The sequence below is a fragment of the Bombina bombina genome, chromosome 4, assembly GCF_027579735.1.
Source record: "Bombina bombina isolate aBomBom1 chromosome 4, aBomBom1.pri, whole genome shotgun sequence".
Classification (NCBI taxonomy): Eukaryota; Metazoa; Chordata; class Amphibia; order Anura; family Bombinatoridae; genus Bombina; species Bombina bombina.
In genome coordinates, this window is record NC_069502.1 from 136,498,168 (window position 1) to 136,520,257 (window position 22,090).

Below are 22,090 nucleotides of genomic sequence, written 5' to 3' on the forward strand. Positions count from 1 at the left end.
GAGGTGAAAACGTCATCACTTAGCAAAATAAATTTCTGCCGTGGGCTGCTTGAGCAGTTGAGAACATTTTACAAACGCTAGGGTTGACTTTCACTTTAAAGTGAATTTAAATTTTGATGCTAAAGTGCCCGGTTTTTAAAAATTTGATTAAAAACAGGGGCACTTTAATTCATCAAAATTTACATTTCACTCCTGTTGTGAAAAAAAAACTTACCTTTTAATCTTGACAGCAGCGGTCGTCGCAAGCCATTTCTGATGTCATCGTCCAATCACGGCTCCCCCCCCCCCCGGGGGAATCAGTGACTGATTCAAAGCCGTGTTTGGAGAAAGCCTGATTCCTCATTTTAGACCCAGGAAGAGGCTTTGCGACGGGTGGAGAAAGCTGCAGTGGCTGTCAAGATTAAAAGGTAAGTTTTTTTTCACAATAGGAGTGAAATGTAAATTTTGATGAATTAAAGTGCCCCTGTTTTTAATAAAAAATTTAAAAACCGGGCACTTTAGCAACAAAATTTACATTCACTTTAACTGGAAGCCAAGTCATTGTCAATTTACAGCTTATGTGTAAACTATTTACTTTGTATGTGTTGCTGCAAAGAAAGGAGCTTACTATCATGTTTTTTTGTGTGAATTACTATCATCCAGGAGTTAAATCGTTAAGTGTTAAATCACTGGTGTGCCACTTACAGCCAAGGAAAAGCAATCAATCCCCAGTTTAAAAAATTATAAATGATGGGGAGGGGACTGGGGTGAAGGATAAAGTATAGTTTTAAAGTGAGGCCATTATGTGACCCCACATACAGCTATTTAACACACACACCCTGAGTGACGAGTATTTATGTGGAATACAGCAAATTAGTCTTAAAAATATCATTAAAGTGAAGGTAAAGTTTTTTTAACCAGCAATCGTTTTTATGTTCCTGTTAATACCCCAAATGCAGTCGCTAGGTTATTTTTTAATAAAAAATGATCTATGTTGTTCTATTTATAACTTTATTTTTCCTACCGTTCCTTGAATAATCTCCTCCCACGCTCCATTTCCTGGTTTATGACACTCTGTTTCGCATACTCGTGCACATCGAGCACGGATTAACAGTGATCTTTGTGCAGGCGTTGATCCGGTCTATTTAGCTCTACTGCACATGCGAAAAAACTTGGCAACATAGTATTGAATGAGTTGCGCGATTCATTCAATACTATATCTGACAACAAAGAGAATTTTGCAATCGCGCATGCGCGAAACGAGGACGCGCTCGCTTGCAAATTGAGGAGGAGAAATTGTCACGCATGCGCATGTAAACCGCAATGTTTATGACGAAATTTGACGGCCGCCTAACGGCCAGAAAATCAATTGGATCTCTCAAGCACGTGATAGTAATTTAGAAAAAAAATAAAAATTTACGGGTTGTTTTTCGGAAAGCCGATTAGATGAGAAAAAGATTAGATATCACAGGTAATTTATGTTTTATAAAAAAATGATGAATGAAAGTTACATTTATTTGCCATCATATCTCTAATTATTTATAATAAGGCGTTTGACTTTACCTTCACTTTTTACCTTCACATAATCTGTATAGTCTTTGTCCATTCCTGGGTGGGGTTTAATGGATTTTCCTGTAGACATGGATTTGTGATTCCAAAGTGTGATTTGGGCTTTATTGAGGGTCTCACGTTAATGCAAGAGAAACCTGGACATAAATAGAAGAGCAAAAGTGTAACATGGACCAGAATACCGCAAACAGTTCGATATTGTGATCTCTGTACTGTTGCGGATGTTTTTATAGACTGTTGGGTTTTACAACTGCATTTTTATAATATTATTGTAAAACTATATATTTTTTTATTATAAAAAGCAGATTTTGTTGTTCTACGGTGATTGAAAAATATCTTTGTGACTGTAACTATATTCTTGATCTGTGTTAACCGTGCGTGATTGTAGATGTTCACATTTTCTTTCCTGTAAATAAAGTCTCCCATTTGTATATGAACCAGGATTTGTGCTATAACTTCGCCCAAATGCAATTTGAAAACCCTGCAATATTAGCTATTCCACCTTAAGTGAATACTGAAGAGGCTGTGACATAGGCAGGGTCTGCAGCTTGGTAGGGACACAGGGACACGGGATCTGCTATGACTAACGGCTGCAAAGCTTCCTCTTGCTATGGCCACAGCTGCGCTAGTCACATCCAGGTCAGTGTTCCGTTCAGTTTAACCCATTACATTCTGCTGCCCTGCAATAAATAATCGTGCACGGTTTCATGGGCATGTAGCTGTGCACTTAGAAGTGATTTTTGGTGTCTTTTAACCACTTGTCTACCAGTGAGAGCTGCTTCTATTTCCAACGCAAAGCTAGTTAAATTTATGTTTTGATTTTTGACGAGAAGACGCATTGTGATGATAGCAGACTAGATAGATTTCCGCTATAATAAAAAACAAAAAATCATAAATATATAATTTTATTGCTTCTAAAACATGTGCATCAAAATACAACTTCCTGCTGTCAGTAGAGATCAGATGAGTTTGTGTTTTGCTTGTAGAGTGCTTGTTTTTATGCATCCCACTGAAATCTGGGCTTGATTTATATATTGACTTTTATTGCATTAATATGTAGAGTTATTAGTAGCGGTATTAAAGTGAATGTAAACTTTCACGAATGAGTGCCCGGTTTTTAAAAATAATATTAAAAACAGGGGCACTTTCATTCATGAAAGTTTACATTTCGGCGGTATTGTTAAAATACTTGCCTTTTCTTCTTGCAAGCCGGAGCAGCGATTCCCCCACCTGCAGGTTGTCTCTTGTTACGTCAGCAATGACAAATCCAGTTTCCTCCAATCACGGCGTGGCCTCAGGCAATGTTTGCTCTGGGGGGGGAAGCCGTGATTGGAGGAAGCCGGATTCGTCATTGCTGAAGTAAGAAGAGACGACTTGCGGGCTGGGGAATTGCTGCTCCGGCTTGCAAGAAGAAAAGGTAAGTATTTTAACAAAACAGCTGAAATATAAACTTTCATGAATGAAAGTGCCCCTGTTTTTAATATTATTTTAAAAAAATGGGCACTCATTTGTAAAATTTTACATTCACTTTAAAATTTATTTATTCCATACTTTATAAATAATTCCTTCTTAATAAATATAGTTAATTTACCACAAGATAATTTGTTTCAAAAGTGTATATATGTAATTTGTGGATATTAGTTTGTGGGAAAGTATATGTAAATTGTGTACAATACAATTAAAGTAAAAAATAAACTTTCATGGTTGAGATCAAGAATGCATTTAAAATTATTTTTATTATCAGATTTTCTTTATTTTCCTGGGATACTTAGTAGAAAAGCATATGCTCAGGAGCAACAATAAACTGCAGGGAGCTAGCTGGTGATTGGTGGCTAAACACACATACATTTTGTCATTGGTTCTCTAGTATCTTGCTTAATTTTGTCTTTATTGCCCCTTTAAAACAGGGAGAGTTGCAGGATGGGTAGCGAGGCAGCCTTCCCACCTCATCACAAACTCACAAGATGCAGGATGGTTGGGAGATAGGATAGTGCGGCCTTTCCAATATTTCTTATGTGTGGGGCGGCAGGCCTGTCACAGCTCACAGTGGGGGGCATCCCAGGTCGTGGCCCACTAGTGGGGCTGTCAGGGCCTGGTACAGGCCGGGCTCTTGAGAAACCAGGCTGTAGAACATTACGGCATTTTTGCACAGCGGGATTAAAGTGTAAAATCTATTTGTATGTGAATAATTGTAATATATATTTAACTTATATGTACGTAGATACCATGTTTTGTGTGATGTAAACTATTCTGCAAGTAGTCATCAAGTGTAATAAAGTCACAATCTGTAACATTACATTTTTTGAACAATAACGTAACATGCACAAACATTGTGATGTCATTAGCAGTTTTCTGTGGTATGATGGTGTCATATCTTCTAAAATTTAACTTCTTGAAATTGTTACAGGAATCTAAGGGTACAGTATATGGCTTTGTGTTTGGGGGTTTTGGGTATTGTGGGTGTATTTTAAACAGCACAGGGACTCTTTGGCTGTCCGCTGTAGGGTTAGGCTGTTGTGTGGGCAGTTTTTATTTTTATTTTGGGTCTGGGCATCAACACAAAAGTGAGATACTCTGTAGGAGTTAAACTCATAGTTATATGCAAGCAAAAGTGCAATAATAGAACCCATCATTCAGTTGAGTGGCAGATTAAACAATATAGCTGTATTATCCTTTTAAATGTCAAGCTTGACACCATGTGAACCTGCCCAATGCCAGTCTTGCTGCTTACATAAATACTTATTGCTGGATACCCACCGTGGCCTAGCTTGCCTGTCATACAGGCTAGGGCACAAGATCATACCAATCAGCCAGTAAATACTCTCTCTGGCACCTTGCAATAGTACAGCTTAGCATATTATTGATTTATGTCCACCTTTAAAGGTAAACACCTTGCTTATGCATAATATTGCAGAATATGCCCCTTTAAGCATCTTTAAGCAGTGGAAGTTTAATGCAGTAATTGCAATTTAAGTCAGTACACTGTCCGCACACTGCAGGCAGCAAGTGGGGTCCTAAGACCGGATATGCGGAAAAGTTAATCAAAGACTACAATGCACAGGGTGCTTGGTGTTACACTCTCAGTGGTGGATCCTAATCTCTTAAAGCACCAAAAACGGTAGCACCATAATTATGCCTTTTATTTTTTAATGATTTTTCAATAAAAGCTGTTTTTACTTATCCCACACTTCAGAGTGTGCTACCATTTTTTGGTAATTAAAATTCAAACCCGTGCACAGAACTGTTTATGCTACAATTGCTATATGTAGGATGCTAGATACAGAGGGCTAGATTACAAGTGGCATGCTATTTAGTGCTTTTGCTCAAGTGTAAACATTGCTAGAAGTAAGCTTGTTGCGTGCGTCAGGTTGCTTGCGTATTACAAACTGTAAAAAGATTGTGCACAAGCAAACCCTACGCACGCTAACCAAATATCTCAACCGTGCTAACGTATTCTCCCCATGGAAGTCAATGGAGAGCCCAGAAGAAAAATCTAACACCTATCGCTCACGCGCTAACCACACAGGAGTTTTGAATAGTTCACATTCCAATGTTCTTGTGATAGTTTCCACCCTTGTGTTGGTTTTGATATCCTGAATTTGGATATTTGGATTATGTTATAATATATGCATGAATATAATCCGTAACTGAAACTAATCTTTTGGATTTATATAGCAAGCAATATATATTATATATTATTACTATGTAAACATTATAAAATCCGTATCTAAAAGCTAATCTGTTAGGCTGATATAATACATTATGTTAAAACAAAACTCTAAAATAGTTAATAGACGGTTAAAAGATATTGATATAATAATCTTAACGAGTGTAACCTATTATATATTAAAAAGAGTCGATACATTCCACATATGTTAAAAATCAGTTAGTGTGTAGACAAATGGAAATATTGTAACTATGATATATGGAAAGAGAAATATGGAAAAATTAGTACTACGCCCTATTGAGGTGGAGGAGTAAAACTATAATGGTAGGAAGTAATGGAAGCAGTACAATACAGGATAACCCTACTCCTATCTTAGAAGTTATAATCTGTAATGGTAATGCCTTATATCTAGCTCTGTCTAGCTAGTATGAAAATACATGCTATACTCGAGCTCTATTAATATAAGTGTCAATGACGGATGAAGGTCCTATATATACTATATATGATGTTCTAATATCTTCTAATCCAGGAGCTCCTCTATAAAAAGAAATGCTAATCCAGGCTAACCCAGGCTAACATTTTGTCCATTCGGTCCAGGATACTTGATGGCCATCCTTGACAGATGATGTCTTATCATCCAGGAACTCCTTTATAAAAAGCTATGCTAATCCAGGCTAACATTTAGTCCATTAGGTTGTAATGTATTTAGTTTAATAATCCATTTGGACTCCATTTGGAGCAAATTTGGTGCCTTTCCCCTCCCCTCGGTAGTATAGGCACATGGTCTATTAGTTTGAAATGCAAATTTTGCACTGTATGTCCATTCATAGCAAAATGGTGGGCCACTGGTTGGTCACTCTTTTTCTTGTTGATCGCAGCTCTAATAGAGGACCTGTGATTGGCCATGCGTGTACGTGCGTCATCTCCCGTTTTCACTATATAAAAAATGCCATACGGACAGCTGATCATATAGATTACAAACGAGGTGGTGCACGTAAGGTAGTGTCGGATGTAACATTTCTGGTTGGTATCAGGGTGGTGAAAGGTGGAGCCCGGAATCATGGCATTACATGTTGTACACCCTATACACTGAAAACATCCCTTTTTGGTACCTTTAGCCATATTGACTTGGCATAAGTGTTAACATGTGAGCCCTTTTTCATATACAAGGGAAAAGGACATTGAAGCTGCATTCTATGAGTAAGCGAAACGCGTCAGTCAGCTGGTTTGCTTGTGTGTGCTATTTTTATGTGAGACATTAAAGTATTTTTTTTGTTTTTATTGGATCCTCTGCTGTGCATCCGATTTTCTTGATTTTCTCTGCCTTTTTGGCTGACACCCTGCTGGTTACTTGGGCTGCTTCAGTGTGATGAGTGATGTCATCAGTGTGTGCCCTTTGGTCCAAGAACGGAGCCACAAGCTTGTAGCGGCTTTACTTACTTTTTTTGATTAGATTTTATAAAGTAATGGACGCTAGCGTGATAGGACTATTTTTCTATTTATATTTGTCCCTAATTGTTTGCAGCACGACAGTAAGATAAGATGAAAACCAATTTTTTTTTTCTTTCATAATTTAGAAAGAGCATGCAATTTTAAACAAAACTGACCGATGCATGCTGTATAATGTGCACTGCTCACAGCTTGCAGAAGAGAGTTCTCTCCTTATAAGTTAATTACTTGTGATACCACTGTCCGATCCTTAAAAGCATATTAAATAGTATGAGATTGTAATAGAACATGCTTAATTATGTAGTTAAAAAACTTTACATTAAAATGTCATTTTTTATTTTGTCGCCCTGTCCTGTTATTCAACTCTGAAGATTGTTGTTTTTTTTTTTTTAAATCCCATAGAGTTTCTGTCAAGTAATGGATGCTCCTTGTCTGAATTTAAAGAGACATGAAACCCAAAATATTTCTTTCATGATTCAGACAGAGAAAACAATTTTAAATAACATTCCAATTTACTTCTATTATGTAATTTGCTTCATTCTCTTGATATCCTTTGATATCTAAATAGGCTCAGTAGCTGGTGACTGGTGGCTGCACATAGATGTCTTGTGTGATTGGCTCATCCATGTGCATTGCTATTTCTTCAACAAAAAATTGTAAAGAATAAAGCAAATAATAATAATAATAGAAGTAAATTAGGATCTCATTAGGAGCTGGTGACTCAAAAAGTGTAAATATAAAAAGACTGTGCATGTTTTGTTAATGGAAGTAAATGGAAAAGTTGTTTAAAATTGCATGCTCTATCTGAATCATGAAAGTTTAATTTTGACATGAATGTCCCTTTAACACAGTGGTCTCAAAGTACTGGCCCTAGGGCCATATGCGGCCCTCAAGATAGTTTAACCCCTTAACGACCAAGGACGTGCATCACACTCTGCACGTCCTCAGGTTTTTCAAGTGCTTTAAGCGATCGTGATCACTTCCAGCCGCTTTCAGGATATTGCAGTGATGCCTCTATTTATAAAAAAATAAAAAAAAATAAAAACATTTGTCTGTAGTGTAGCTGCCCCCCCTCAATACCCTACCCCTCTCCCCCTCCCAGATCCATTTCCGCTACATTAAGTGCTATGCTATGTATGGGAAGGAGGGAGGGGGAAAAAAAAGTTGGAAAAGGGATTTGGGAGGTGGGGGAGGGTATTCAGGGGGGGCAGCTACACTACAGAAAAATTGGATATTAAGGTAAAACATACAATTATAAAAGAACTTTCCAATTTACTTCTATTATCAAATTTGTTTCATTCTTTTGGTATCATTTGTTGAAGGAGCAGCAATGCACTTCTTCTAACTGAACACATGGGTGAGCCAATGACAATCAGTGTATATATTCAGCCACCAATCAGCAGCTAGAACATAGGTTCTTTGCTGCTCCTAAGGTTTCCTAGATAAACCTTTCAGCAAAGGATAACAAGAGAAGGAAGCAAATTAAATAATAGAAGTACTTTGGAAAGTTGTTTATAATTGCATGCTCTTTCTGAATTATGAAAGAAAAAATTTGGGTTTCACGTTCCTTTAGCGGTAAGAAAATTGAAAAATAGTCTGGTCACTAAGGGGTTAATTTGGCCCTCCATTCTTTATTAGGTCAGTTATTAATTTGGCACCATTCATTTTTTAGGCTTCTAAGAGGTTTAACTAGTTGATGTTCTATTTAGCCACTGACAAGATAAATATGAAGAGAAGCATGCATTATGCAGTGTAGAGTCCCTATTATACACTGCTTGGATAAATGTCACTTTTTATTTAGTTCTAGAATAATCACTTCACTTAGTACTCACAAGATAAATATACACTGTGTATGTCTATTGTAGACTACAACTCCTACCATGCACTACTACTTTGGTAAATGTCACTTATAGTTTCTACTATATCTAGTTCTAGAGCATTCACTCACTCTGTTCAAGTGGCCCCAATGGGAGAAAAACACTTGGCGAATGGCCCCTGGATACAATGACCTTGATATCCCTGCTTTAAGACATTGGGCCATACTTGCAGTTTTTTGTGTGGTTGCCAAGGGGCCTCATTGTAAAGGTGACGTAATGTGTGAAATACATTGTGCTTCGCTTACCTATATTTTCTGCATATTTGTTAGTGGGCGTCTATTTGCCCAATACAGCACACACATGAAATGAGAACCTCTTGCTAAAAAAAATGCAACTGCAACAACATTGAAAACACACATAAACCATAGTTAAAGGGACAGTAAAGTCAAGGTGAAACTTAAAGGGACATTCCGGTCAAAAATTAAATGCACATAGATGAATTACATATTTGAAAAGAAACATATTTGCAATATACATGTATTGGCAAACATGCTTCTAGTAAAAGGTATTATTACTGTTTTAGTGTTAACATTTTTCTCTGCACGTGCATGTGAAGCATAGCTAGATATTGTCACTGCACCCACATTTTACAGTGAGGAAAAAAAATATTTGATCCCCTGCTGATTTTGTTCGTTTGCCAACTGACAAAGACATTATCAGTCTATAATTTTAATGGTAGGTTTATTTGAACAGTGAGAGACAGAATAACAACAAAAAAAATCCAGAAAAACACATTACAAAAAAGTTATAAATTGATTTGCATTTTAATGAGTGAAATAAGTATTTGACCCCTTTGCAAAACAGGACTTAGTACTTGGTTGCAAAACCCTTGTTGGCAATCACAGAGGTCAGACGTTTCTTGTAGTTGACCACCAGGTTTGCACACATCTCAGGAGGGATTTTGTCCCACTCCTCTTGGCAGATCCTCTCCAAGTCATTAAGGTTTCGAGGCTGATGTTTGGCAACTTGAACCTTCAGCTCCCTCCATAGATTTTCTGTGGGATTAAGGTCTGGAGACTGGCTAGGCCACTCCAGGACCTTAATGTGCTTCTTCTTGAGCCAATCCTTTGTTGCCTTGGCCGTGTGTTTTGGGTCATTGTCATGCTAGAATACCCATCCACGACCCATTTTCAATGCCCTGGCTGAGGGAAGGAGGTTCTCAACCAAGATTTGATGGTACATGGTCCTGTCCATCATCCCTTTGATGCAGTGAAGTTGTCCTATCCCCTTAGCAGAAAACACCCCCAAAGCATAATTTTCCACCTCCATGTTTGACGGTGAGGATGGTGTTCTTGGGGTCATAGGCAGCATTCCTCCTCCTCCAAACACGGTGAGTTGAGTTGATGCTGAAGAGCTCGATTTTGGTCTCATCTGACCACAACACTTTCACCCAGTTCTCCTCTGAATCATTCAGATGTTCATTGGCAGACTTCAGACGGGCCTGTACATGTGCTTTCTTGAGCAGGGGGGCCTTGCGGGTGCTGCAGGATTTCAGTCCTTCACAGCGTAGTGTGTTGCCAATTGTTTTCTTGGTGACTATGGTCCCAGCTGCCTTGAGATCATTGACAAGATCCTCCCATGTAGTTCTCGGTTGATTCCTCACTGTTCTCATGATCATTGAAACTCCATGAGGTGAGATCTTGCACGGAGCCCCAGACCAAGGGAGATTGACAGTTATTTTGTGTTTCGTCCATTTGCGAGTAATCGCACCAACTATTGTCACCTTCTCACCAAGCTGCTTGGCGATGGTCTTGTAGCCCATTCCAGCCTTGTGTAGATCTACAATCTTGTCCCTGATATCCTTGGACAGTTCTTTGGTCTTAGCCAAGTTGGAGAGTTTGGAATCTGATTGATTGCTTCTGTGGACAGGCGTCTTTTATACAGGTAACAAGCTGAGATTAGGAGCACTACCTTTAAGAGAATGCTTCTAATCTCAGCTTGTTACTTGTATAAAAGACACCTGGGACGGTAGCGGAATGGAAATTACGGACATATGAACTAATTCTATTAGAGGAAAATGCTTACCTCAAAACGAATAGAGTAGATACAATACAAAATGTTAAATTCTACTGGGAAATGATCACCACGAATGCTGTAGACACGACAGGATAAGAGGCTGAGGAATTCCTCCCCCATATCACTACCCCTCCCCCCATCTTCCCCATCCCCCTCTTTCCCAACTTTTTCTCTCTCTGTCCTTCACTTTCCTCTTTCTTTTAAAAGCCTTGTTTAATTTTTGAGTTATGGTTTAGTAGATTTAAAGGTCACTGGAAGACTGTACAGATCTTATTACCTTTACAGCTGTAGAACAGTTTTCATTTTTCTATGTCTTAATTGTTTGAAACGTTTTATGATTATCATTGTCATGTAAAACTCAATAAAAACTTATAAATATAAAAAAGACACCTGGGAGCCAGAAATCTTGCTGATTGATAGGGGATCAAATACTTATTTCACTCATTAAAATGCAAATCAATTTATAACTTTTTTTTGAAATGCGTTTTTTTCTGGATTTTTTTTTAATTGTTATTCTCTCTCTCACTGTTCAAATAAACCTACTATTAAAATTATAGACTGATCATTTCTTTGTAAGTGGGCAAACGTACAAAATCAGCAGGGGATCAAATAATTTTTTACTCTCACTGTAAAAACTGCAGCTGCTCAGAGCACCAGTGGGGCTTGTATCATGTCAGCAATTAACAAATTGAATCATTACCAGATGATACAAGCACCTTAGGCTCTCTGAGGAAGGGCTTTGTTTAAAATGCTGGTGCACGGTGCTTGCATACTTAAAGGGACACTGAACCCAATTTTTTTTCTTTCGTGATTCAGATAGAGCATGCAGTTTTAAGCAACTTTCTAATTTACTGCTATTATCAATTTTTTCGTTCTCTTGCTTTCTTTATTTGAAAAAGAAGGCATCTAAGCTATTTTTTTGGTTCAGAACCATGGAATGCACTTATTTATTGGTGGGTGAATTTATCCACCAATCAGCAAGAACAAGCCAGGTTGTTCACCAAAAATGGGCCGGCATCTAAACTTACATTCATGCATTTCAAATAAAGATACCAAGAGAATGAAGGAAATTTGATAATAGGAGTAAATTAGAAAGTTGCTTAAAATTGCATGCTCTATCTGAATCACAAAAGAAAAAAATTTGGATTCAATGTCCCTTTAACCCCTTAACGACTGAGGACGTGCAGGGTACGTCCTCAGAAAAAAGGCAGTTAATGCCTGAGAACGTACCCTGCACGTCCTCAGTGTGGAAAGCAGCTGGAAGCGATCCTGCTCGCTTCCAGCTGCTTTCCGGTTATTGCAGTGATGCCTCGATATGGAGGCATCCTGCAATAACGTTTTTAAGTAATCCGGTGCAGAGAGAGCCACTCTGTGGCCCTCTCTGCACCGGAGATCGGTGGCTACCTGCGTTGGTGGGTGGGAGCCGGACCGGGAGGCGGGTGGCGGCCATCGATGGCCATGTGGATGTGAAGGGGGGCGGGATCGTGGGCGGGGGTGGCTGGGGGCGCGCGCGTGCACGGGAGGGTGGGGGCGGGCGCATGCACGGGGAGGGAGCGGGTGGGAACCGCTACACTACAGAAAATGGGAAATAAAAAATATATCAAATATGTCAAACAAAAATGTAAACAATAAGCAAGGTGGTGGGGGTTAGTCTGTGGGGGGTGGGGAAAGCTACACTACAGAAAAAAAACAAAAAAAACAAAAAAAAAGCATTTTTTTATTGTAAACTGGGTACTGGCAGACAGCTGCCAGTACCCAAGATGGCCCCCAATAAGGCAGAGGGGAGGGTTAGAGAGCGGTTTTGGGGGGGATCAGGGAGGTTGGGGGCTAAGGGGGGGATCCTACACAGTAGCATATGTAAATATGCTAAAAAAAATTCATTTTTTTTTTAAAAACCCTTTTATTTTAGTACTGGCAGACTTTCTGCCAGTACTTAAGATGGCGGGGACAATTGTGGGGTGGGGGAGGGAAGGGAGCTGTTTGGGAGGGATCAGGGGGTGGGATGTGTCAGATGGGAGGCTGATCTCTACACTAAAGCTAAAATTAACCCTGCAAGCTCACTACAAACTCCCTAATTAACCCTTTCACTGCTAGCCATAATACACGTGTGAGGCGCAACAGGATTTAGTGGCCTTCTAATTACCAGAAAGCAACGCCAAAGTCATATATGTCTGCTATTTCTGAACAAAGGGGATCCCAGACAAGCATTTACAACCATTTGTGCCATAATTGCACAAGCTGTTTGTAAATGATTTCAGTGAGAAACCTAAAATTGTGAAAAATTTTACGTTTTTTTTAATTTGATCGCATTTGGCGGTGAAATGGTGGCATGAAATATACCAAAATGTGCCTAGATCAATACTTGGGGTTGTCTACTACACTACACTAAAGCTAAAATTAACCCTACAAGCTCCCTAAAAGCTCCCTAATTAACCCCTTAACTGCTGGGCATGATACACTTGTGGTGCGCAGTGGCATTTAGCGGCCTTCTAATTACCAAAAAGCAACGCCAAAGCCATATATGTGTGCTATTTCTGAACAAAGGGGATCCCAGAGAAGAATTTACAACCATTTATGCCATAATTGCACAAGCTGTTTGTAAATGATTTCAGTGAGAAACCTAAAGTTTGTGAAAAAATTTGTGAAAAAGTGAACAATTTTTTGTATTTGATCGCATTTGGCGGTGAAATGGTGGTATGAAATATACCAAAATTGGCCTAGATCAATACTTTGGGATGTCTACAAAAAAAAAATATATACATGTCAAGGGATATTCAGGGATTCCTGAAAGATATCAGTGTTCTAATGTAACTAGCGCTAATTTTGGAAAAAAATGGTTTGGAAATAGCAAAGTGCTACTTATATTTATGGCCCTATAACTTGCAAAAAAAGCAAAGAACATGTAAACATTGGGTATTTCTAAACTCAGGACAAAATTTAGAAACTATTTAGCATGGGTGTTTTTTGGTGGTTTTAGATATGTAACAGATTTTGGGGGTCAAAGTTAGAAAAAGTGTGTTTTTTTCCATTTTTCCTCATATTTTATCATTTTTTTTATAGTAAATTATAAGATATGATGAAAATAATGGTATCTTTAGAAAGTCCATTTAATGGCGAGAAAAACGGTATATAATATGTGTGGGTACAGTAAATGAGTAAGAAGAAAATTACAGCTAAACACAAACACCGCAAAAATGTAAAAATAGCCTTGGTCCCAAACGGACAGAAAATGGAAAAGTGCTCTGGTCACTAAGGGGTTAATTGCAATTTTGAAACAACAATAGCTTTTATTAGAAGCATTTTTGCTAATACATGTATATTACAATAATGCTTTTGTTCAATACCGAAATGCACCCATGGGGTTTCCGATTTTGGCTGGAATATCCCTTTAAATTTAATGGCTAGAGCATGACATTTTAAACAACTTTCCAATGCATTCTGTTATCAATTTTGCTTATTTCTCTTGGTGTCCTTTGTTAAATAGTAATCCTTTATGAGCTCAGGAGCGTGCACGTGTCTCTAGCCATCTGGCAGCTCTGTTTGCAACATTTGTTTATAGCAATGTTATACATAGACTGCTAAAAACAAATGCATGTTCCAGAGCTCCTATCACCCTACCTAGTCTTACTCTTACCAAAGGATATCAAGGGAACAAAGCAAAATTGATAATAGAATTTAAACGTCTTTTAAAATCGCATGCTCTATCTGAATCATGAACGTTTATTTTTTACTTAACTGTCCCTTTTATGTAAGTTCAATTTTTTTTTTTAAGTCTGCTTTAATACAGAAGAGCAGTCTTGCTGGATAGAATGACAGACCTGGCAGATCAGAACGTTTTGCTGACTGTGGGATTCTGGGGGGGGGGGATTTTTCACTTACACTAGCACCAATCATGTGGGGTTCATAAATCCTTTATAGCCCTTGTAGAATATGTCATCTTGAGGTCATGTCTAGCTATTTCAAAACCGATGAGGTTCTCTTTAATTATTTAATTGTAAACTTTTACTTTTTCAAGATTTCTTATTTTTGCGTAAATTACAATGTTTTATTAAGGATCCAGTGGCACCTGCAGGATCTTATGGGGAAGGGCACTTACTGGAGGCCCACCAATGTTTTTTGTATGCAGGGTGGGGCCGTGCATTGCTTTGGGGAACCTGGGAAAAGTGGTGGTGGGCAAATAAGGGCTAATTGTAGGTTTGGAGACACATAGGAGGTCAGATAATAATCTAGTGCCTCCCAGATGACACTACTGCAAGGATGTGGTTTCTTGTTTTTTTAATTGGTTTATTTTGTAAGGTTTTAAAGCTTTTGTAGTGATGCCAGTATCCTCTATAGTGGAGCTTGTTATACGGACTGAGAGGTGAATGGTTTTGAGATAGATGCTGCCCATTGGTTATAATGGAGAGAGATTCACAACTCATAGATGTGTCAAGGTATGGGTGAAAATCTCTTGAATTGTGCAGTTTTTAGATGTGTGCATTTGGATACTTTGTGAGGATCTGAATGCAGAAGTAAGGAGCCGCTCTTTCCCTTATTGTGCACATCCAGATCTTAGAGTGGGGTCTTTTACAGAAATGAATCTGGCAATGAAAATATCCGAAAGGAACGAGCTGTTCGTTTCCTTCGCATTCAAATCCTCAGGAAGGATCAAAATGCACAAATCTAGTAGTTTTCAATTTCAGCAAGATATTTATTTCACAACTGGGTTTTATTGAATATAGACTTTTATCCCCTTCATCTCATAGCAAGAGCTGTGAGCATGAATCTGCTTTTGCTGCATTGAAACAAAGACTAAAACAATATTGTGTTACAATAGCTGCACTTCATGTGACAGCTTGTTGTTGCTGGGTCAAGACAATCTCTACTTAGATCCTGATAATGAAATGCATGTTATATCTGTAAGGAAGTACCATAATAACTATACTTACACTGTCATGCCGCTGCCCCTCTCCACCTGGTTGTGCGGTGCACGGCGGTGACATCATCACTGTGCGCCGTGATTGCTGCTCCGCTCATTTCCTGTACACCTGTACCCCACCTGGGTGTGAGCCTGCCCCTATTTAAGGTAATCTTCTAAGTGCCAACTGCCCTAGTATAGGTTTACCTCTGTGTACTCCTCTGTGTTTAGTATTGTGGTTTACTAGACTACCTGCTTGTTACTGAAACCTGCATTGCTTATTGACCATTCTACTGCTTAACCCTTTTGATACTCAGAAAGATTGGACTGCCTGCTTGTTACTGAACCCTGCATTGCTATTGACCATTTGTCAGGGTGCCAGGAATCAGACTGAGACGAAAAGTGCAAAAATAATTACACCTTTATTCATAGCAAAAAATAATAAGAAGTCCACAAGTCAAATAACAAGCCAGGGGTCAAAACCAGAGCTGGTAGTCAGACGAGCCGAGTCAGGAGCCAAAGCGAATAGTCAGACGAGCCGGAATCAGGAACAAGGAAAACACCAGAGTCAGGAACAAACCAGGGATCAGGAACCAGGAAGGGCGTCAGGCAGCCAGGTAATACACAGGAACTCTCACAAACAGGTCTGAGACAACGCAAAGGCAAAGCATACTGAACAGAGGCCCTTTAAATAATAAGTGATGACATTACAATTCTGAGACTGCATCCTGTCTCAGATGGATGATACACACCAGTCTGACCATAAAAGGAAGTGTAGGAAATGAGCAGCATCCCCCACAATGCACCATAGTCAGGAAGAGAGGTGAGTAAAATGGTTGCCAGCAGCACATGGCAAACAACACGAAAAAAACCCTGACAGTACCCTCCCCTCAACGACCCCTCCCCCGCGGGAGGACAAAGGCTTATTGGGGAAACGGGCATGGAAGGCACCGAGGAGGGCGGGAGCATGAACATCAGAGGAGGGAACCTAAGAACGCTTCTCCGGACTGTAGCCCCTCCAGTGAACCAAATACTGTACACGGCCCCTGGACATACGAGAGTCAATAATGCTGCTGACCTCATACTCTTTATGGTTGTCAACAAAGATAGGACGGGGACGAGGCAACACAGTGGTAAACCGATTACAAACCAATGGTTTCAAGAGAGATACATGAAAAACATTGGAGATGCGCATAGCAGGAGGAAGGTCAAGAGCGTAGGCCACAGGATTAACCCGTCGGAGTATTCGAAAAGGACCAACATAACGGGGAGCCAATTTATTGGAAGGCACACGAAGGTTCAAGTTTCAGGAGGACAGCCAAACTCTCTCACCAACCTGGTAGGAAGGTGCGGGCAGACGCCTACGATCAGCCTGGAACTTTTGGCGCTGCATAGAACGATGAAGGCAATCCTGAATCTGCACCCACGTTGCCGGAGATGCTCCTCCAAAGCCGGAATACCTTGAGACATGAATGAATTGGGCAACAAGGATGGTTGAAACCCATAATTCGCCATGAACGGGGATAACTTGGAGGAAGCATTAATAGCACTATTACGAGCAAACTCTGCCCAAGGTAACAGTTCAGACCAATTATTGTGGTGATCTGAGACATAGCAACGGAGGAACTGTTCCAGAGCTTGATTAGACCGTTTCACAGCCCCATTGGATTGAGGGTGATATGCAGAGGAGAAGGAAAGCTGATCCCCATTTGAGCACAAAAGGAACGCCAAAATCTGGAGTCAAACTGGCTACCCCGGTACGACACTATCTCCTTGGGTAACCCATGTAAACGGAAGACCTCCCGGGCAAAAATCGAAGCAAGCTCCTAAGCGGTAGGCAGCTTCATCAAGGGAATGCAATGTGACATTTTAGAAAAACAGTCAACCACCATAAGGATAACAGTATTGCCATTGGAAACGGGGAGCTCGACAATGAAGTCCATGGAAAGATGTGTCCAAGGACGCTCACCATTAGCAATAGGTTGAAGAAGACCCACAGGAAGACGTCGAGAAGTCTTATTTTGTGCATCAGAACAAAGACCTGGCCACCAGAATTGTCGAGTGACAGACCAAATCATTTGGTTCTTGCCTGGGTGACCTGCGGCTTTAGGATAGTGGTAAGTGTGCAGAAGTTTAGTTCGAAGATTCTCAGGAGCAAAACAATTACTTCCAGGTTTCTCAGGAGGCGCATTGGTTTGTGCAGCCAGGATCTCCTCCCCCAAGGGAGAAGTCAAATTAGTACGTATGATAGCCAAAATATGGTCAGGAGGTATAACAGGAGTAGGTACAGACTCTTCCTTGGACAGAGGCGAAAATTGTCGAGAGAGGGCATCAGCCCTAACATTCTTACTACCAGGCAGGTAGGAGACCACATAATTAAACCGAGACAAAAATAGCGCCCATCTGGCCTGTCGGGGTGACAAACGTTTTGCTTCAGATAGATAAGTTAAATGCTTGTGGTCAGTAAGAATGAGCACTGGCACGCTAGTACCCTTGAGAAGATGCCTCCATTCCTTGAGTGCCAAAATTATGGCCAGTAATTCCCTGTCGCCAATTTCATAATTGCACTCCGCTAGAGACAATTTCTTAGAGAAGAAACCACACTGATGCAAGGAACCATCAGGCGTAGGACGTTGAGACAAGAGGGCACCTACTCCAGTCTCAGACGCATCGACCTTAAGAACGAAAGGCAGGACAGGGTTAGGATGAGCCAGAACTGGAGCGGCAGCAAAGGCAGTCTTAAGACTATCAAAGGCCTTAATGGCATTAGGTGACCAATGGAGTGGATCATTTTCTTTACGGGTCATGTCTGTGATTGGTTTGACCAAGGAAGAAAAGTTTTTAATAAACTTTCTATAGTAATTGGCGAACCCCAAAAAACGTTGAATACACCGAAGACCAACTGGGCGAGGCCACTGCAGAACTGCAGATAACTTGTCAGGATCCATGGAGAACCCTGCAACGTAGATAATATAACCTAGGAAGGTTAGGATGAGCCAGAACTGGAGCGGCAGCAAAGGCAGTCTTAAGACTATCAAAGGCCTTAATGGCAGTAGGTGACCAATGGAGTGGATCATTTTCTTTACGGGTCATATCTGTGATTGGTTTGACCAAGGAAGAAAAGTTTTTAATAAACTTTCTATAGTAATTGGCGAACCCCAAAAAATGTTGAATAGACCGAAGACCAACTGGGCGAGGCCACTGCAGAACTGCAGATAACTTGTCAGGATCCATGGAGAACCCTGCAACGTAGATAATATAACCTAGGAAGGTTACTTGAGTCTGATGGATCTCACATTTCTTGAGTTTACAAAACAGGCCATTCTCACGTAGTCTCTGAAGAACCTGTGTAACATCAGAACGATGAGCCTCAAGTGTGGGTGAGTGTATGAGGATGTCGTCTAAGTACACCACAATACACTGTTGCAACATATGTCGTAGGACATCATTAATAAATTCCTGAAAAACAGCAGGAGCATAACATAGGCCAAAGGGCATTACAAGATACTCATAATGCCCGCTCCTGGTGTTTTGATTGTACGCTCCTCTCAAAACAAGTTTAGTAAAGACCGTAGCTCCCTTGAGGCGGTCAAAGAGTTCCATAATGAGTGGAATAGGGTAAGCATTCTTAATGGTAAGACGATTAAGACCCCTATAATTGATACATGGTCTTAACTCGCCACCCTTTTTCTTCACAAAGAAGAAGCCAGCCCCTGCAGGAGAGCAGGATTTGCGGATGATTCCCCGCGACAGAGCATCGGCAACATACTCCTCCATAGCACAATTCTCTGCAACAGACAGAGGGTACACCCGGCCCCAAGGAGGAATGTCTCTGGGTTGCAGGTCTATGGCACAATGGTAAGACCGGTGAGAAGGCAACGTACCTGCACGCACCTTGTCAAACACGTCTAGGAACTCTCAGTACTCCTCTGGCAATTGAGATTCCGAAGAAGTGCACAAGATTTTAACTGGTTTCCGAAGACAAGTGGAAATACATTGCGGGGACCACTACAAAATTTCGGACCTGCACCAGTCGAGACTGGGATTGTGCTTTTGGAGCCAGGGATAACCCAGAACAACCGGAAAATGCAGAGAGTTTATCACCTGGAACTGGAGGGTTTCAAAATGGAGAGCCCCAACAGCCATGAACAACGGAGCAGTTTCGTGAGTAATGAGTGTGGGCTGAAGGGGCCTGCCATCAATGGCCTCAATAGCAAGCGGAACGGACCGAGGCAAAACAGGAATGAAGTGCTTTGATACAAAAGCACTGTCAATGAAATAGCCCGCAGCACCGGAGTCAACAAGAGCCTGAGTGACTATGGAGGAGTCCACCCAGGAAAGGACAACCGTGACAAAAGGTTTCTCCTTAAGCGGTTCGGGGGACGAGGATAAACCACCCAAGGTCTGCCCCCGACAGGACCTTAGGTGTGAGCGTTTCCCGGCCGTGTAGGACAAGACTTCAAAAGGTGGCCCTGTAACCCACAATATAGGCAGAGCCCCTCCCTCCTCCTAAAGTCCCTCTCCGCCATGGAGAGACGCGTGAATCCCAACTGCATTGGTTCAGCAGTACCTGGTGGGAGGAGAGGGAGGCATGGGTGGGAACAAACACGTAGGATACAGCGGTACAGGAGGCTTCCGCAAGCGCTCCTTGAAAGAGGGCCTCTCTCTGAGTCTGATGTCAATTAGGATAAAAAAAGACACCAATGCCTCGAGATCCTCTGGTAAATCTCTGGCAGCAACTTCGTCTTTAATCGCATCAGAGAGCCCATGAAAGAAGGCGGCAACAAGGGCTTCATTGTTCCAACCTACCTCTGCGGCAAGCGTACGGAACTCAATAGCATACTGAGCAACAGATCTTGTACGTTGCTGAATGGACGAGTTGTTTAGCAGCAGAGGAGTAGCGAGCCGGAACATCAAATACCCTTCGAAAGGAGGCCACAAATTCAGGGTAATTTGAAATCACAGGTTTATTAGTCTCCCTTAAGGGATTAGCCCAGGCAAGAGCTGTGTCAGAGAGTAACGAGATGAGAAATCCCACCTTAGCTCTGTCAGAGGGAAATGCCTGAGGTAAGTAAGTAAGTAAATGCCCACCTGGTTCAAAAACCCTCTGCACTGAATAGGATGGCCTCCATATCGCTGAGGTAGAGGTGCAGAACCGGACATGCTCCTGGTAGGCATAGGTGCAGCAGCGGAAACAGGAGCAGCCATAACTTGCGGGACACTTTGGTCCAAATGTGCAATGCGAGTCAGCAGGGTTTGCAGGGCTAGTGCAAATTGATCCAAGCAGTGATCCTGTTCATCCATCCTGGAAATGATGGCAGGTAAAGGTGGATTATTAGCACCATCAGGATTCATGGCCTTTATGTAATGTCAGGGTGCCAGGAATCAGACTGAGACGAGAAGTGCAAAAATAATCACACCTTTATTCATAGCAAAAAATAATAAAAAGTCAAATAACAAGCCAGGAGTCAAAACCAGAGCTGGTAGTCAGACGAGCCGAGTCAGGAGCCAGAGCGAATAGTCAGACGAGCCGGAATCAGGAACAAGGAAAACAGCAGAGTCAGGAACAAGCCAGGGATCAGGAACCAGGATGGACGTCAGGCAGCCAGGTAATACACAGGAACTCTCACAAACAGGTCTGAGACAACGCAAAGGCAAAGCATACTGAACAGAGGCCCTTTAAATAATAAGTGATGACATCACAATTCGGAGACTGCATCCTGTCTCACATGGATGATGTACACCAGTCTGGCCATAAAATGAAGTGTAGGAAATGAGCAGCATCCCCCACAATGCACCATAGTCAGGAAGAGAGGTGAGTAAAATGGCTGCCAGCAGCACATGGCAAACAACAGGTAAAAAACCCTGACACCATTCTGCTGCTTAACCCTTTTGATACTCAAAAGGATTGGATTTTCTACTTGTTACTGAACCCTGCATTGCCTATTGTTCATTCTACCTTTAAACCCTTTTGATACTCAGAAAGATTGGACTGCCTGCTAGTGACCATTCCTTTGCTTAACCCTTTGATTCTTAGAAACATGGGACAGCCTCTTCTCACTGAACCCTGCCCTGCCATTGAGCATTTCTTTTATTTTTGTGTTTCTCAGGGGCATAGTACTGTCTGCTTACTTCTGAACCCTACTCAAGCCTGTGACCTGCTCCTCATTAACCCTTGCAGCTTGTGATGTCAACTGTGCCTGTACTTCCTCATTCTATCAAACTGTTATACTTAGTTCTTGGATTTTTCCTTATCTTTCCACTTGATGCTGGATTAGGAAGACAGCGGCCACTTTATTAGGTACAGCTACCTAGTAGCGTGTTGAGCCTCCTTTTACCTTCAAAACAGCCTGAATTCATCTAGGCATGGATTCAACAAGATGCTGAAAATACAACTAACAAGTAATTGTAAATAGACTTACAAGTAAGAGTAGGTAACTTAAATCAGATTTAAGTTACCTACTCTTACTTGTAAGTCTATTTACAATTACTTGTTAGTTGTATCTTGCCCATAACTTTAAATCTGTGGCAGGAGGTATTAGTTGTTAGGAGATTATAAAACTCAAATTGGGCCATTCTCCCTTAACCACTGAATCTCTTGTGTATAATATACTCTGCCCCACCCCCACCTTCTTT

The 22,090-nt window shown here is 40.9% G+C and overlaps 1 protein-coding gene across 1 annotated transcript in view; it reads left to right on the forward strand.

Annotated features, from left to right (window-relative positions):
• The first annotated feature begins 2,081 nt into the window (after positions 1–2,081).
• Positions 2,082–22,090, forward strand: part of HS1BP3 (HCLS1 binding protein 3) — a 529,390-nt gene continuing 509,381 nt past the window's right edge. The window contains exon 1 of the mRNA XM_053709642.1: positions 2,082–2,187. Within this exon, the coding sequence (XP_053565617.1) occupies positions 2,159–2,187 (29 nt within the window). The 5' untranslated portion in view covers positions 2,082–2,158. The remainder of the gene's footprint in view (positions 2,188–22,090) is intronic.